This window comes from Galleria mellonella, unplaced genomic scaffold (assembly GCF_026898425.1).
Source record: "Galleria mellonella isolate WM207_F2 unplaced genomic scaffold, CSIRO_AGI_GalMel_v1 utg63, whole genome shotgun sequence".
Classification (NCBI taxonomy): Eukaryota; Metazoa; Arthropoda; class Insecta; order Lepidoptera; family Pyralidae; genus Galleria; species Galleria mellonella.
The window spans coordinates 3,641,184-3,657,581 of record NW_026442130.1 but is presented as its reverse complement, the minus strand read 5'-3'; the positions used below and the strand labels follow the sequence as shown (position 1 = coordinate 3,657,581).

General features: G+C 33.8%; 1 protein-coding gene across 2 annotated transcripts in view; it reads right to left on the bottom strand.

The window, feature by feature from the left end:
• The window catches only part of LOC113520068 (hemicentin-2-like), a 358,904-nt gene that overhangs the window by 15,457 nt on the left and 327,049 nt on the right, over positions 1-16,398 (bottom strand). For both annotated transcript variants that reach the window (XM_052899978.1, XM_052899977.1), the window contains 2 exons: positions 15,624-15,704; positions 13,926-14,009 (listed from right to left, as the gene is read on the bottom strand). In XM_052899978.1, coding sequence (XP_052755938.1) covers positions 13,926-14,009; positions 15,624-15,704 — 165 coding nt within the window. The remainder of the gene's footprint in view (positions 1-13,925; positions 14,010-15,623; positions 15,705-16,398) is intronic.

Below are 16,398 nucleotides of genomic sequence, written 5' to 3'. Positions count from 1 at the left end.
CTTTTTTATTAAGCTGGCTACACAAGGGTTCGTTTTCCATTTTGTCGTTAATTAAAATTTTCGTATTGAATTTACCCTGGATTACGGATTAGCCCCAATAAATTCAATTTACAGGGCATAGAAATTATATTAAAGCGCACGATATTTTGAACGAATGATTGTACACAGTCCTGTGCAAACTGTAATTTTGGCGGGAAGTGTAAGCGAATCGGAAATGGCAAATATCATAATCTCTATTCACCGACAGTGTTGCCAGATTGGGTATTTTTTCCACAATTTAAGGTGAATAAGTCTGCTCTTCATACGCTTTCTGTTGTTACCTAATCATTAGCTGGTATACAATGCCATATGGCATTAAGCGCACCACTTATTCAAAGTTTTATTGTGCAATAAAGAATAAATAAATAAATAAAATAATTTTCTTTTGTAAGAATTGTAGAAAAAGGAATAGAAGGTGACATGTTTAAAGAAAAAATTTAGAGTCTGTAACTTAGCTTTTAATTTTTTTTTTATATTTAGACAAATAAGAAATAAATAAGTTAACACTTCATTTGATAGAAAGTGGTAACCGTCATCTACAGACGTGAATAGCACCGCGGACGTCACAGAATACACTGTGTCGCTCATCATGCCATTCCCGAGAACTAAGTTGTTATTGCTTCGTAATGTACGTATTCGAAAATTGAAAACGTTATTCCACTATTCACACCGAATTTCGTATTTTAAAAGAAAGTACTTTAAAAAATATTCCTAAATTAATCACTAAAATGAAATAAGTACTTAGGTACCTATTTACCGAGTATTTAATTTTCGTGTGAGAATTATTTGTAAGAATTTGTTACATATGAATTTGACCCTTGTGAACTTTAAAATAAAAATTACAGTATTAAGTCACCTATCTATATATTTATGCGTTAGATTTTTTTTAAACTGTCTGACAATATTAATAAAGAAAGTAATATAAAAAAATTAAATTGTATCCCTATTAAAAGTTACTGAAGACGGAGTTTTTTTTTTTAATTAAAAAAAAAGCAAACTGAGTTTGTAATATTTGGTATGATTAAAATTTAAAAGATTCACCTAAATTAATCCGAGAAACTTTAGATATATTTAGTAAAATAATATTTTAAGACATTTTAGTTATCTGTATTTTTTCATTGAATAAAGTTTTTAAATGGACAATGCCTAATTTTTGTTGAAATTTGAATTTCAGTCTGCAGTCCGTAATTCCATACATTGAATCACAGTCTAATTTATACTTATAATAAATCTGTAGAGAGGTCAATTCTGTACATGAAATATATTTCCAAAATAACTATCACGGGATGATTTGTGATCGATACTGATGCCAAAAATGCAATCAGTAAAATTTTTGTCTGTCTATCTGTATGTTCGTTATAGAAACAAAAACTACTCGACGGATTTTAACGAAACTTGGTACAATTATTCTTTATACTCCTGGGCAGGTTATAGTATACTTTTCATCACGCTACGATAAATACGAGCAGAGCAGTGAAGGGAAATGGGTCTGTTACATCAAAACCACTAAACCGCGAGGAAGGAAAATAATGAAAAAAAAAAGATGAAGAACACGTGGTCAGAAAATCCTTGTAATCGCCTGAACAAAAAAGAGGCACATACGCTCCCCTGCCATCTGGTGAACTAGGATGGAAAAACACCCCATGATAGAAATTCCTGGCGCTTTAGAATTAGCAGAGCCGACCGCATATAAAGCGGAAATGAGCTAAGAGCGACATGTTTCGAATGTTTAAAATTTGTAATCGCCTATTTAAGCCACGTAAGAAGCCTTCTTGTGTAACGAGGAATGCTCAAAAGCTCTTGATATTAGAGAGTAGCAACAATAGTCCTTATACAAATAGCAATAGTAGATATTTTGCTACAATATAGTACCGATGAAATAGTGTTTGATTATAAATACACGGTGTAGGTAACGCGGATGAATATTTAACGAGGCGACCAGTTACAGTGTTGGCGGCACGCTCATAAAATGCCTACAATAAGTGCGTGATACGGTCGTCTAGACAACTCATTATTATTGATAGGTCACTCACTAGGTCAGAGTTTCTCAAACTTTTAGACCTTTTTTCGATTGTTCGCCTTCATGTATTATATAATATTTCCGTGATCATTCAGAACTATGTGCTTACTATTAAAAAAAAAAACACTGTTAAAATGTCATAGGATTTCTGTAAAAGGCAATTATTATAAAAGTCATAACAACTATGAAATAAGATTATAATAATATAGTAATTTTTGTAATTTGTAAATATGAATTAATAAATATTTTATAGTCTATAGTATTAGAGCAATTGATTCGATTATCATCATACCAACCTTTATCTGTCCACTGCTGATCATAAGCGTCCACCTTGGGAGGTTTTGCTAGTAGTTACCACGTTTGGCAGAAAGATTGGCAACCGCAGGGAAATTTTGGAGATGTTTTAACATTCCCCGCCTTCCCCTAGTCGCCTCTTACGATATCCACGGGAAAGGAAGGGGTAGCCTATTTTATGCCGGGACCACACGGCTAATTCGAATATGAGAACATTCAATTTAAAAACGTTTTCAAAATATCATGTTAAAAGTCTGGCCACAAGTTTATATTTTTTTTATACAACTTAGAATGGCAAACAAGCTGACGGCCCACCTGATGGGAAGTGATAACCGTCGTCTATAGACATGAGCAGTACCATGGACATAACAGAGTATACTGTTTCGCCCATGATACTCCCCATGCGTTGACATTCCTGAGGACTCAGGTGTTATTCCTCTGTACCCAGTAAATTAATTTTGAAGTCAGATAAAGATACGAAACATTGTAAAGTGCAACATTGTGCTATTGTCCGTTATGTTGTCGTTTGGTAACAATATTCGTATCCACTGAGATGTCGTTGGAAGAAAACACTGACACGTTCAAGCTCACCTGTTACAAGTTATTTGTTACATTGTTTGGACGATAAATTGTGAGATAAATCCGGCTTATATTATAAACTAGCTTTTGTCCGCAATTTCGTGTGTTATCTATAGCATACGAAAATCTATTCAGTTCTTAATTCTCTCTTTTCTCTATTCTCAGTTCAAAATCAATAGATTTTGAAATATTTTTGATTTCAAAATATTGAACTGAGAAAATGGATCACTTCCAGATGCCAGGCGTATCAAAATAAAATATATTAATATTCTTTATTGCATTGAAAGATACAGTATTCATATTAATTAGAAACAATGTAACCAAACGTGAACTTATCTCTAAAAGAGATCTCTTCCAGTTAACCTACCACAGTCACATTGGAAGTAGTGAGTGGGCAGCAGTAGTGCAAAACAGTAATATAAATATATACCAAATTTGAAGTAAAATCCTCAAAAACATAATCGTGTGAAACGCATGTAATTTTGTGCAGTAGTTTTTGTGTGATGTCGGAACAAATGTACAGACAAACAGACAGTATGAAGTAGCGGGGGAAAAGTCAGTAAGGAATGTATTTAAGTCAGTGGGTCGTATAGCCCAACTAGTAAATAAAAAAATCGGATCTCCATTATTAATTGTCGTTGACCCCCACACGATTCGTGGACTCCACTTTAAGAAACACTGTACTTGGTGGTAATTTTATGTACATCGAAGTAGTTATCGCTGCCTCACCTGTATTCAGGTGATGTGTTCCTTTTTAAATGTAACATTACCCTTATTTCATTAATTAGATTGAATATAAACCTTATTGTAATAAAAATAGTTTACACAGAGTTTGTATTTTATTAAATAAAGTTAGCCTGTTGTAATGAATTTACTAAGAAGTGTTCACCGTGATGGTTTTAGAAAAATCGCGTAGTAGTCGACCTGACGGGGTGTATTACTAGCAACGGGGCTGGCAGTCCCATTTTCCTTTTTATTGTTAGAGAAGCAAACGGGCAGACGGTACACTTTATAAAAAGCAGCTACCGTCGCCCACGAACACTTGCTACACGAGAGGAGTTGCTTGCGTGTTGCCAGCATTTGAAATGTTTGTAGGCACAGTTTTTGTAATTTCCCACATTACATTGTAAAGGGAAAATTGAATTACTACTAATTATTTATAATAATAATAATTTCTTCGCGCCTGTCCTAATAATTTATTTTTAAATTTTCCATTATAACTACGAACCCTTCGTGCATACGTAGGTACATAGGTCACGCGACTTGAATCAGTGAAACCTACAGGGTGGTTTTACCTCGTTATGAATATCAATCAATCATCGGATACGTAGAAATATTCGTCTGCAAAAATTACTTTTATGATAAGCCATTAAGGTCGTTAATGGATTGTAAGTGTTAACACGAAGCAGTCCCGTAATCTACGTCGCAGCTTATTTGAATCAGAGGGTTATCCTCCAGTGATTATTTCGCGAACGATTGCTAATAGTCAGAAAAATGATATTTCTTAGCATGATTATCACCTAATCCTGAAAATCAGCGCTATATAGGTACTTCTCGCTGGAGCTGTACATATATAGCAACAGCTGAGGCGGCTATTACCAGCAACATTAATTGTTTTTTTTGTTTTTATTGTTAATTTTTTTATTTTTATTACTTGTAATAAAGATTATCTATTTATTTAATCGCCAGATGGGTTAACTACACTTTTCGGTTAAACAGTGAAATTATTACAAAGCACTGAATCCATCTTTTTTGAGCCGTTGACTGTCCACCGCTGAATATAAGCCTTTCCCATAAGTTTTGCCAGTAACTATGTCCAGCAGTGGACACAAAAGCTAATACGATGATGAACCAGTGATATGGACTTCCGCAAGATAACACCTAGTTCAGTAAAATACGAAAAAATCAAAATGTTGATTGACAGTACTCCGCAATTTTCAGTTGCCGCAACTGTTTCCGAATCACCCACCGTCCTACGTTAGGTGAGTAGTATTCCGTGTCACGTGATATTTCCTCGTTTCACTCCGAGAGCAATGTCATTACTTTTTTATGGCGGAATACCAGTGTTGATGTTATGACTGGGATCCGATAAATCACCCTGTTTGTTTACGTTCCCGAATCGAATGAGATGCGTTCTTAACTATTTATTATCGTTACCAACTTTCGCATACGAATTTGTCCGAGTTTATTAATCTTTTATATGGCCGACAGATCAATGCACAGGCCAAAGTGCTGCGTTCAGAAACGCGAAATTCTGTGGTTTTCTTATAATACTCATCGTGATTTACCACATATCATTCCGTCTTATACGCCCCTCCCTTTGACAACTAGAGACCATTAGAGATCGACTTACGATATGAATTTCCGTGATGTGACAGTAAGAATAGTCCTTTTCATCACTAGTCCTTTACATCACACTCCCTTGGACAACTAGAGATCATTAGAGGGAGGCTTTGTATAAAACTTTATATAAATACCTTCATCTCTTTCGTGTTCAGTATTCTGTATTAATTCAACAGTTGTACTTGCATGGTTATATTTTAATTTAAAGAGTAGAATATAGTCATAAGATTATAGGGTACGAAGACATAATTTGATCCACAGGAATGGTAACATATGAAAAAATCATACAGAAATACATTCTGCGTTGTCATTCTTGTTTACTATAATACCCATGGTTATAATATTAAAAGAAACAAAAAAAAAATGTATAAAATGTTGTATTTTGTTAAGACAGGGACTGGCTGAAACCAGACAAAATCAGCGCTGTGTAGCTGTTCACATTGCATTGGGACACTCATAGCATCAACTGACCCGGTTCCTTTTTCCTGGTATAAAATATAGAAAATACATATACAAGAAGTGTCCCATCACTTCTTGTATATGTATTTTCTATATTTTCTATTGTGACTGTGTGTTTACTGGCAATAATAAATGTTTTTTTTTTATCCTAATTGGAGAGAAGTGTGATCTGAAAAATGATGTAGTGACAAACCTTGAGAAGACGAAGCGTTGGTTTGGTCAATTCGTGATGTTACTGTTTAAAAGCTTGTTTGCCATTCTAAGTCTTATAAAAAAGTATATTAAATTTGGAATGTATTGAATGTAAAAAATCACGCGTATTTACATAACAGGTGTATGAAAATCACGTTTTGTATCAGAAATATCAGTGTCACATCTCTCGCGAGCGCTCCACCCGGGGCTTGCATGCGGAATAATTTGGCTCGGCGAGAGCATGAATATTTTAATCCGTACTGCGGAACTGAAAGCGTCGGCATAATGTCGCAACCCCCGCCGTTGGGGTAGCCTACTTAGTTCAGTAAATATAAATATTTCAAGACCAATAATGTACACGTAAAAGTTTGTAATGATATTTGGATGTTTATGAATGTAACATAGTTACAATTATTCAATTTGCCTTTTTATACGCCTTGGAATGGTAAACAAACTATGGCCTACAGCTCACTTGATGGAAACTGATAGCCACCGTTTATTGACACGAATGAGATAGAAGAATCCATACAGACAATTTTGGGACAAACCATCAGTTTTCACAGTTAGAAAATAGAGTACAAGGTAAGGTACAGAGGAATAACACCTGAGTCTTTACGAATGGCAACGCATGGCGGTATCATGGGCGAAACAGTACATTCTGCTATGTCTATGGTACTGCTCATGTCTATAGACGACGGTTACTACTTTCCATTAGGTGGGCTTAGCTTGTTAGCTATTCTAAGTTGCATAAAAAACCTATTTTATACAAATCCTTATAAAAATAACTCAATAGAGTAGAGTTAATATTTCTAAACCACAAAGTTTACAAACAGGCACACAGCCTGTCTGATGATAAAGGTTTACCTTAGACTACGAGCGCCTACAAAGCCAGAAGTGTCAAGTGCACATTGTCGACTCGGAATAAATCTTAATACGCTATTATTAAATAATCTCATACAAAGGCTTAGTCCGTACTCTGCAACTTGAACGTTTACGAAAGGAAATTTATCTAAAACTACACAGTATGCAATCTTTTTCTTTGTTTTTGATCTATTTTTCTCATACTCTAAGATCAGCTATCTTACTCACTCTTGTTTGTATTACAGACATCTTACACACACATCCTCACTTGCTTGTGCATAAACAGTCGCGTACAGTGCGGTTTCAAAAAAAAATTCTACCTCGAATTCTCAAGCTGCGGAGTGAGCTCCATGCCAAGGTTTTTCTTAGAGAATTCAGTTCATTTCAGTATGGAATTCTTCAAAAATATTAAGATTTCTTCAGGATTGTCAAAACGCACATGGCATCTTTAGTGTTGCAAGCGTACGCATAGGCTGCAGTGATCAATGCTTGCTGTACAAGATTAATTCGATTCATATATTTATAAACTCTCGCTAACTATATGGTTTAAAGTTGTCCAAGTGGTTCACATTTTTTTTTTATTTATATATCTAAGTGTACATTTCATATGTTTTCTCTCTATATGTCATACGACATCGTTTATTAAATACTCAATTCACTGTTTCAGCATGTTATATAGCTGCGTTCCCACGGTATTTTGCTTGTGCTTCCTTTAAGATGTTCAAATAAATATCTACAGTCAGATTTATTGCTGTCAGTTACTCCGTTTGGGGTAAAGTCTACTTATTTATTTCCCCCCCACTCGTCCTATTATTCTTTCTGATTAAATTCGTTGAAATTTATAAGACAGTCTCCCAGTTTCCCCTGAGGCTTGATGAGCTTCATCATTCATTACGTCAATGTTGTGTGGGGGCGGTTTTAAATTTATACACGTCTCAAGATTTTAGCTCGTGGTTCTATATCATCAGGTATTGTTATAATGACATTTATTTTTAACTTATTTATAATCTCTTGTAATTGTTTATATGTATAATAAGTTTACTATTGTAATATTTTGGAGGAAACAATAAAGAGAATCAATCTATCTATGTATAACTGTGTCTCGCAGAGTTGCCTGTTTCTAACTAATTCCCATATATCATTCCCATTGAAACTCTTCATGAATCCTGTCTTATGTCATATTATATACTTAAATGGTAATTACGTACCTTCATAAAGTAAGCTGTTTCTGAGATTAATGTGCACAAACGTATAGATAAACAAACAAAGAGACAAAAATTCTAAAAAAATCAAAACAATAATTTTTGCTTTTATTTCATTCATAAAGCCACCCTATAATAGTTTTTCTTATATATACCCCATATATAGACAGCGACCACTTACGATTTTACTATATGTATTGATGATTGATGACACGTCGATGCACAATATTTCACCACACCATTCTAAGCGAGTACAGGGATAGTACTCGTATGGTCCATGAATTAATGTTTATAAAATCTTTGATATGTTACACAAAAAATACTCGCTTCATAATAAGCGTTTTTATTTGTAAATAAATACACTGATAAAAGACGAGATGTTTTTAATTGACTTCAAAAAGACAAGGTTTTCAATTCGGGTATTTTTTTATTTGTTACCTCATAGCTGCCTCAGTTATGGTTCAATTTGGAAAATTATTTTTTTACTTTAAAGGATTTTTATCAAAATTTATTCAGTTATTTAGTTTTTAAATTAAAATAACTGGTCTTTCCACAATTGAAGTCGTTTCTTTGTGGTACACAATTTTATTTATTTATAATGACACGACGATACATGACATGTGACCACACTCTTCTAAGGAAATACAGGGATAGTGTGGTCCATGAATTAATGTACAAAGTCTCCATCACCAGAGGGAGACTTTGTACAAAAGTCGATTGATTCTGTCCCATTCGTGTTTCAACCGTGAAGCACTTGTGTTTGCATGGCTGTGTTTCGGTTTGAACGGTGGGATATGGCGTGAATTTACAGGGTACAAATGAATAACATCTGAGTCCTCAGGATTGGCATCGCATGGGGGGGTATCATGGGCGAAACAGTATACTCTATTACGTCCATGATACTGCTCATGTCTATAGGCGACGGTTACCACTTTCCATCAGATGGGCCGTCAGCTTGTTTGCCATTCTAAGTTGTATAAAAAAAACGTTTATAAATTTTTTGATATATGTCTCTACAAATACTCGCTCCATAAAATATCAATTTAATTAGTAAATGATAAATACATGAATAAAAGATGACTTATTTTGTAGATACCCTACATTAAAAATATTTCAATTTTTAAAGCGAAATCGTATGACTACAATAAGGTAAAGATAGGGAAAAAAAGTCGTATTAAATAAAAAGAAAATATCTTAATTGATTCAGAATTGGTAATAAGATAATAAAGTTTTGAGCTTCACATATTATGGTGCGTCGACCTGTCAAGTTGATTATTTTATTATTTATTTATATATTTGCACACATTAAAATATGTCCACAGGGCGGACTTAATGCCTGATGACATTCTCTACCAGTCAACCGTTACGCTAAACAGAGAGAGTAAATGGCGGTGAATAGATGTAAAAAGAATTGTAAATTAATTAAATATTTTGAGAGATAACAACAAATTAACATAAATAAAGATATAAACATATAGAATAATATACTTACAAATAATATACATACATAAATCATATACATTACATATATAAATAACTATACATTGTACATATTAAATTAATAAATATATAAATCAATATTACATTATGGTTTTTTTTCTGACCCGTATTTTGTTTGGAGTTTTTTTTTAATGCCATTAGTATAATCTTTTTTTAAAGGATGCTAAAGAGTTTGATTTTAACCAGTATATTTATGGAGGTATTTGTGACTATAAATCAGTTCTCTCTATACACATTCCGGAGAGACACTTTGTACAAAAGTAGTTTTTTTAATGGATGATAATGGAATGGTAACCTCGCCTGCGCTAATGCTATACATTGGCGGGGCATCAGTGAGGGATGATAGGTGAGGATGATGAAGCGAGTCAGTTAGCCCATCGTGACGAATTCAACGATAAATTAGTCACGATGGTTTCCAGGAGAAACCGCGTGGAGGTCGACCTGATAGGGTATATTGATAGCAACGAGGATTAACCTCCCCATTACTAACAATCCCTTCCCCCCTGTACAAAAGTAGTTTGCTTGAGTACCTCTGTCCTATTCGTGTTTCTAACGTGAAGCAGTGTTTGCCTAGCTGTGTTTCAGTTTGAAGGATGGGATATGGCAGTGAATTTACAGGGTACAGAGGAATAACATATGAGTTCTTAGGAATGGCAATGCATGGGGGTATCATGGGCGAAACAGTATACTCTATTACGTCCATGATACTGCTCATGTCTATAGGCGACGGTTACCACTCAAGGGCGAAACAGTATACTCTATTACGTCCATGGTACTGCTCATGTCTATGGGCGACGGTTACCACTTTCCATCAGGTGGGCCGTAAGCTTGATTGCCATTATAAGTTGCATAAAAAACACATCTTTCAATAAGACATTACACAGGACATTGGATTGAGAGTACAAAACTCACATTACAAGCATTATAATACGACTTGATTTGTTTAACCCGCTGAGTTTAATAGGGGTTTCATTCTGAATGTATAATATTAACGAATTGGTATATTTACATTGACGGATTATACAAAGCAAATCCCATTATGTTTCATATACAGCCGGGATCTTAAAGTCCTTAATACTAATGTAAAAAAAATATCTTTCCAGAACATATTACATTGAATAAATATGTAATATGATTCTCTCACATTCTCTTATTACGTCCTATTCGTATATTGGAATAAAGTCATGCATAAAAAGTAAGACATTATTCAAATGACTTGAAAGGTATTGGTTGTAGATAAAGTTAATCAGAAATTATTTTTTTTTCAGAAATTTTGTAGATATAGATAGAGGAGAATGATATGAAATGAATGTTAAGATGTTATGGGTATTATATTTAAATTAATTATTATTTATTATTATGTATTTATTTAATTAATTGCAATTAATTAAATCAAATTTTTAATTTTTTTTAAATTAAATTAATTAATTAAATAAATACATGTGAAATTAGGTTTTAATCAGATGTGTAATTCGTCGCCTATCATTTCTTACAGGCATTCCATTTTTACCCATTAAAAAAAGTGTGCTGTCGAAGTCGCTAATTTCGGGTCCAAAATTATTTAAATTGTCTATTGATACGGCAGAACAAGAAGAGTATTCGCCCTTCACTGTCTGCGTTGTAATATTACTTAACCTCAATGATCGATGCGATCGATGAATTGTGGAATTGTGCCCCTGAGCTGTCGGCTTACACAGTATCTACCGAGCAAACCGCAGCCAAGTGCTTATTACATTACACCGCCCGTCTCGGAGACTCGACTACTACTCGATTCTAGAATCGATTTTCTTTACATCGATGCTCACCACCTCCCACAAAAGGTCAAAGTCGACCACTAATGAAATTCCGTGTCTGTGCCTCGTTCCAATTCGTTTAGATGCCATTTTGTTTGCTCGCACCCATCGCAAAGCGAGCTCGCTGTAATTTACTATGGAACATCTACGTAGATCTTAGGACCAGTTTATACATATATTAGATATTTACGATTGGTGATAAACATTTAAATAGAAGTAACTTTTTTTATGATACTTATCAAATATAATAGCAAAGAAAATAGCCGTGTAGGTCCTGGCATAGAATAGGCCAACCTTTCCTTTCCCGTAGGAGTCGTAAGAGGCAACTGAGGGAGCTTGTGATGATGGGACGGCAGAAGCGTCCCTTTTCAAATATTGCCAAAAGTTAAACTGCGGCTGCCTACCCGCCTGCCAAGCGTGGTAAATATTGGCAAAATCCCCACTTATGGGGGGTGGCTATGTGCAGCGGTGGACTGTTAATGCCTAATACAACATAATAGCAAAAAAGCTGATGAGTATTTGATGGAAAAGGGTAACCTTTCGCCTATGATTATAAATATGAACAGCACCATATACTATGATACCCTGTGATCTTGTAATAGTTTTGTATTAGACAGTTTTTTATGGGTGAAAATGGAATGGTACTAAATTCACTCAATATTATTGTTTTACGCTGTGAGATGAGAGTGAATTTGTTTATTTGTTATTTCATAACGCATTAACGGCTTAACCGATTGTCATTAAAATTTGCTGATTGGGATAGAGATAGATCCATGGTATGTTTCATGTCTATAAGCGACGGATTTTTAATGGATGATAATGAAATGATAATCCTGTCTGTAATTAACCTTTAGGGGTGAAAATGGGTCAGTTAGTCCATGGTGACACATTTCACACAGCGATTTCTAAGGGGAAACGTGTGGAAGTTGACCTGATGGGTAATATTGCTAGTAATGGGGCAGTTAGATTTCCGTTAATAACAATCTCTTTCTTTCCTATAGGCGACGGTTACTATTTTTCGTCAGGTGAAACGTCAGCTTAGTTGCCATTCTTATTATAAAAAAATAAGCATATTTCGATTACGTGGATGAAGTATTTAAAAAAAATATATATATACATTACAATTTACAAACGTGTGAATATGACCTTATTTTTAACCGACTTTAAAAAGAAGGTGATTCTTAATTCGGTTGTATTTTTTATGTTTGTTACCTTATAACTCCGTTAGTTATAAACCGATTTGGAAATATCTTCTTTTATCTGAAAGAATATGTTTTTTTTTATACAACTTAGAATGGCAAACAAGCTGACGGCCCACCTGATGGAAAGTGGTAACCGTCGCCTATAGACATGAGCTGTAGAACATAACAGAGTATACTGTTTCGCCCATGATACCTCCCATGTGTTGCCATTCCTGAGGACTCAGGTGTTATTCCTCTGTACCCAGTAAATTCACGCCATATCCCACCCTTCAAACCGAAACACAGCCATGCAAACACAACTGCTTCACGGTTGAAACACGAATGGGACAAAGGTAACCAAGCAATCGACTTTTGTACAAAGTCTCCCTCTGGTGACTTACTGAATATACTTACATATCGGGCTCATAGAAGTTTTATCAAAATCGATTCAGTAATTTAGTTTTTAGATCAAAATAACTGGTTTTATCACAATTGAAGTCTGTATTTTTTTGAGACAACCACATTCTGATTGATGATTAATCGACAAATAAATATTTGTTAGCTTCGTTCATGAAATCTATAATTAGAACGTATTTACGTAAGCATTTTTATCTAAAACAAACCAATCGAGCATATAAATTCGAAAGGTAAATCAATTATTCACGGGAATCATCAATAAACCTGTTCGGAGACAAATGTCACTTAGATTTATGTGGTAGATTTATTAATACCCTCTACGTGAATATAAAAGTTTTTATTTCCCGGATTTTCCTTTTGTTTTTAAAATATGATCTTCTTTACGGATTTGACCTGAATAACTGAGCTACCACGATAAATAGTTACTTAGAAATTAGAAATAATTTATTTTGTTTTGTAACTTATTTTAAAAATGCTTATATCTAAATGCGTACATGTAATACAAATTTTTATTTTTTAACCGCGTGGAGGTCGACCTGATGGGGTATATTGATAGCAATGGAGACTACCCTCCCCATTACTAATAATCCCTTCCCGCCATCATATTATGTTAGCCATTAACTGTTCCCTGAACATAGGTCTCCCCCTAACCCTTAAGTACCTGAGTTTACTACCCTTAAATACTTAAGTTTCAAATTTGATACCGGGGTTATAAATCGCATTGGGCGTCTACAATCGATATTATTTTATTATTTGGCTGTTTACATGTTACCAAATGTTTTTTTCAAAATAAATATATAAAAATATCGTTTTGATTTTTATACTACTTTTCCCCATTAGTAAACACAGTCAAGGGTACACTTATATATTTTTTAATTTGATTTAAAAAATCAGACATTTTAATGGTTAAGGGGATTTGCCAGTAGTTTCCATGCTTGGCAGGTTGGTCAGAAACCGCAGTTAGACTTTAAGGGCTGATATGATGATGCTGATGATGAGCCACACAGAAAAGTATAGACAAGATGTAACTGTGCATATAACTTACCTGACATTCATAGGTGCCGTTGTCACGTTTCTGAACGAACTTGATTTGGAGGGTCCAATCTTCCGAACCTTCCCCGTGTAAGACCTGAAATAGTTTAGGAGTTAATAATAGCTCATCAAATTATCAGTGGGAGGTATTGTATAAAAGCTAGGGTGCCACGACTGTTTCTGTCGTGAAGCAGTTGTGATTGCATAACTGAGATTCAGTTTGTAAGGTGGGATATGGTAGTAAAATAACTGCGTACTGAGGAATAACACTATAGTCCTCAGGATTAGAAACATTAGTGTATTTATTCTATAATATCTATGGTGTTGTTTTTTGAGCGATGGTTACTTTTTTTTATTGTGGCTCCCCCTAAGGAGCACGCTTTTTCCCGGATATTAAGTTTCAGGTTATATATCTAAATCTTTTAATTATTAGCTAGTTTCCTCAGTTTTTCTCTCCATCCATTCTTTTATTCCGTTTATACTTCATTTCCTGTCAGTTCTATGTATTTCTTAGTGGAGTTCCTAATTCTTTTGTTCATAGTTTTGGTCGTTGGACCACAATCCTCTGTGGATCTGTCTGTGCATCAGTTTGTTTTTGGTTTTGTCATGTTATACCTATGGGTTAATCCCCTATCTTACAGCTTTTTCTTTATTTATTTATTTTCATGCTTATTTTTTCAATAATTAATATTACTACTGTTCATTAGGTGGGTTTGCCGTTTTAATCTATTGACAGAATTGTTAAGTACTTATCTAGAGAGCTTCTATTGTCTTAGGAATTATATAAAATATTGCTTTTAACTACCTCATCATTATTATCACGTCATCAAATTGTCATCACGATTAGAATCAGTATAACGTGTTTTTACTTTCAATTTCGACTTGGACTCGACTTTGCTTATCCTATTATAATCATTTCATAATATTATATTTTACGAATGACAACTTTTCACTAATATTTTATAAGAAAAATAGATTTTTTTGAAATATCTATTTCTTAGATGATATCGATAGAGTGTCTTCATACAAATGCCTAGAGAAAAGCGGATCAAATTTTTCATACAATTTTGCGTGTGTACGGTGTAATTTTGTATCATTTTAATGCGCAAAAATTAATTTTATTTATTAAATAATTAAGTATAGATACGTCAAGATATATTGTGTGCCTAAGTATATAGAACATTAATAAAAAAAAAGCGAATCAGCTAATTTGACAATTAGCTGACATAATGTTGACCCGTTTTTGAGGCTCGATGCTCTATTTATATAAGTTCTATTTATTTATGAGGCACGGCTGCAGGGGCATTTAATTACATGATAAACTATTTTTTTTATTTTTAATATTCAAAGCGATCACCGAGATGCTAAAGAAACTTTTTTATTTTAGAAACTTCGGGGCCTTTAATGTTTATTAATTAGTTTTGGCACAAGTAACAGAAAAAATCAAGCTTATAGTTTTTAATTTACACAGCTCATTTGCATTTAAAATTTTTGTGAATTTGAATAAATTTCATTAAATTCTTATTAATATTATAAACATGAGAATGAGTTTGTTTGTTTGTTATCGTAACAACTTAACCAATTATTATGAAATTTGGTACACATATATTATATGGAATAGTGAAAGATGTAGGTTACTTTTTATTCCGGTCAGAAAACATAGACCGGGGAACAAAGTCGTGAGTAAAAGCTAGTAAGTAATAATTCTTACCTGAAATCTTTCATCGTTGGTGTATGTAAACTTCCCCGAACTCAATATATGCCAGTCACGCTTCCTTATCCATGACACTTGCTGTAAATATACATTTACAAATTAAATTAATTATCACAAAACATAAATATGTTATAAATTAATTTAAATTATACAAAGTAACTTAATGTAATTTAAATAAGGATTCATGTTCATAATGAGTTAATTTTTATATCGATAAATTGTTTTTAAAACAGTCATTAGAAATCGGGAACAGAGTCTAGTTGGTAGAGTTGGAAAACTAAATAAAACTAATTTGATCTTTTAATGTACATATATACATACATATCTGTCAAACCTGTTTACCATTTGGGTAGGTAGAAACAATGGAATGTCAAATACTTCGATTCAAACAAACCTCTTTTGTTTCTTCCACTTTTATCATCTTTTAATGGAATTATTTAAGTATCTATTAGTAAGTTAAAATGTACATTTGTATATTCACATTATTGTGCATATTATTTATTTATATATATAAAATTCAATGCACAGTTATATAAGTACAAGTACATATGGCAGACTTAACACCTAACGGTGTTCTTTGGGGGAAAAGGGATTGTTAGCAATGGAGTTTGACAGCCCCATTGCTAGCAATATGCCCTATTAGGTCGATCTCCACGTGGTTCCCCTAGAAACCACCGTGAACAATTCTTGTTGAATTCGTCACGATGGGCTAACTGACCTGCTTTATCCTCACCTATCATTTTTAACTGGAGCCCCGCCGGTGTATACCGAT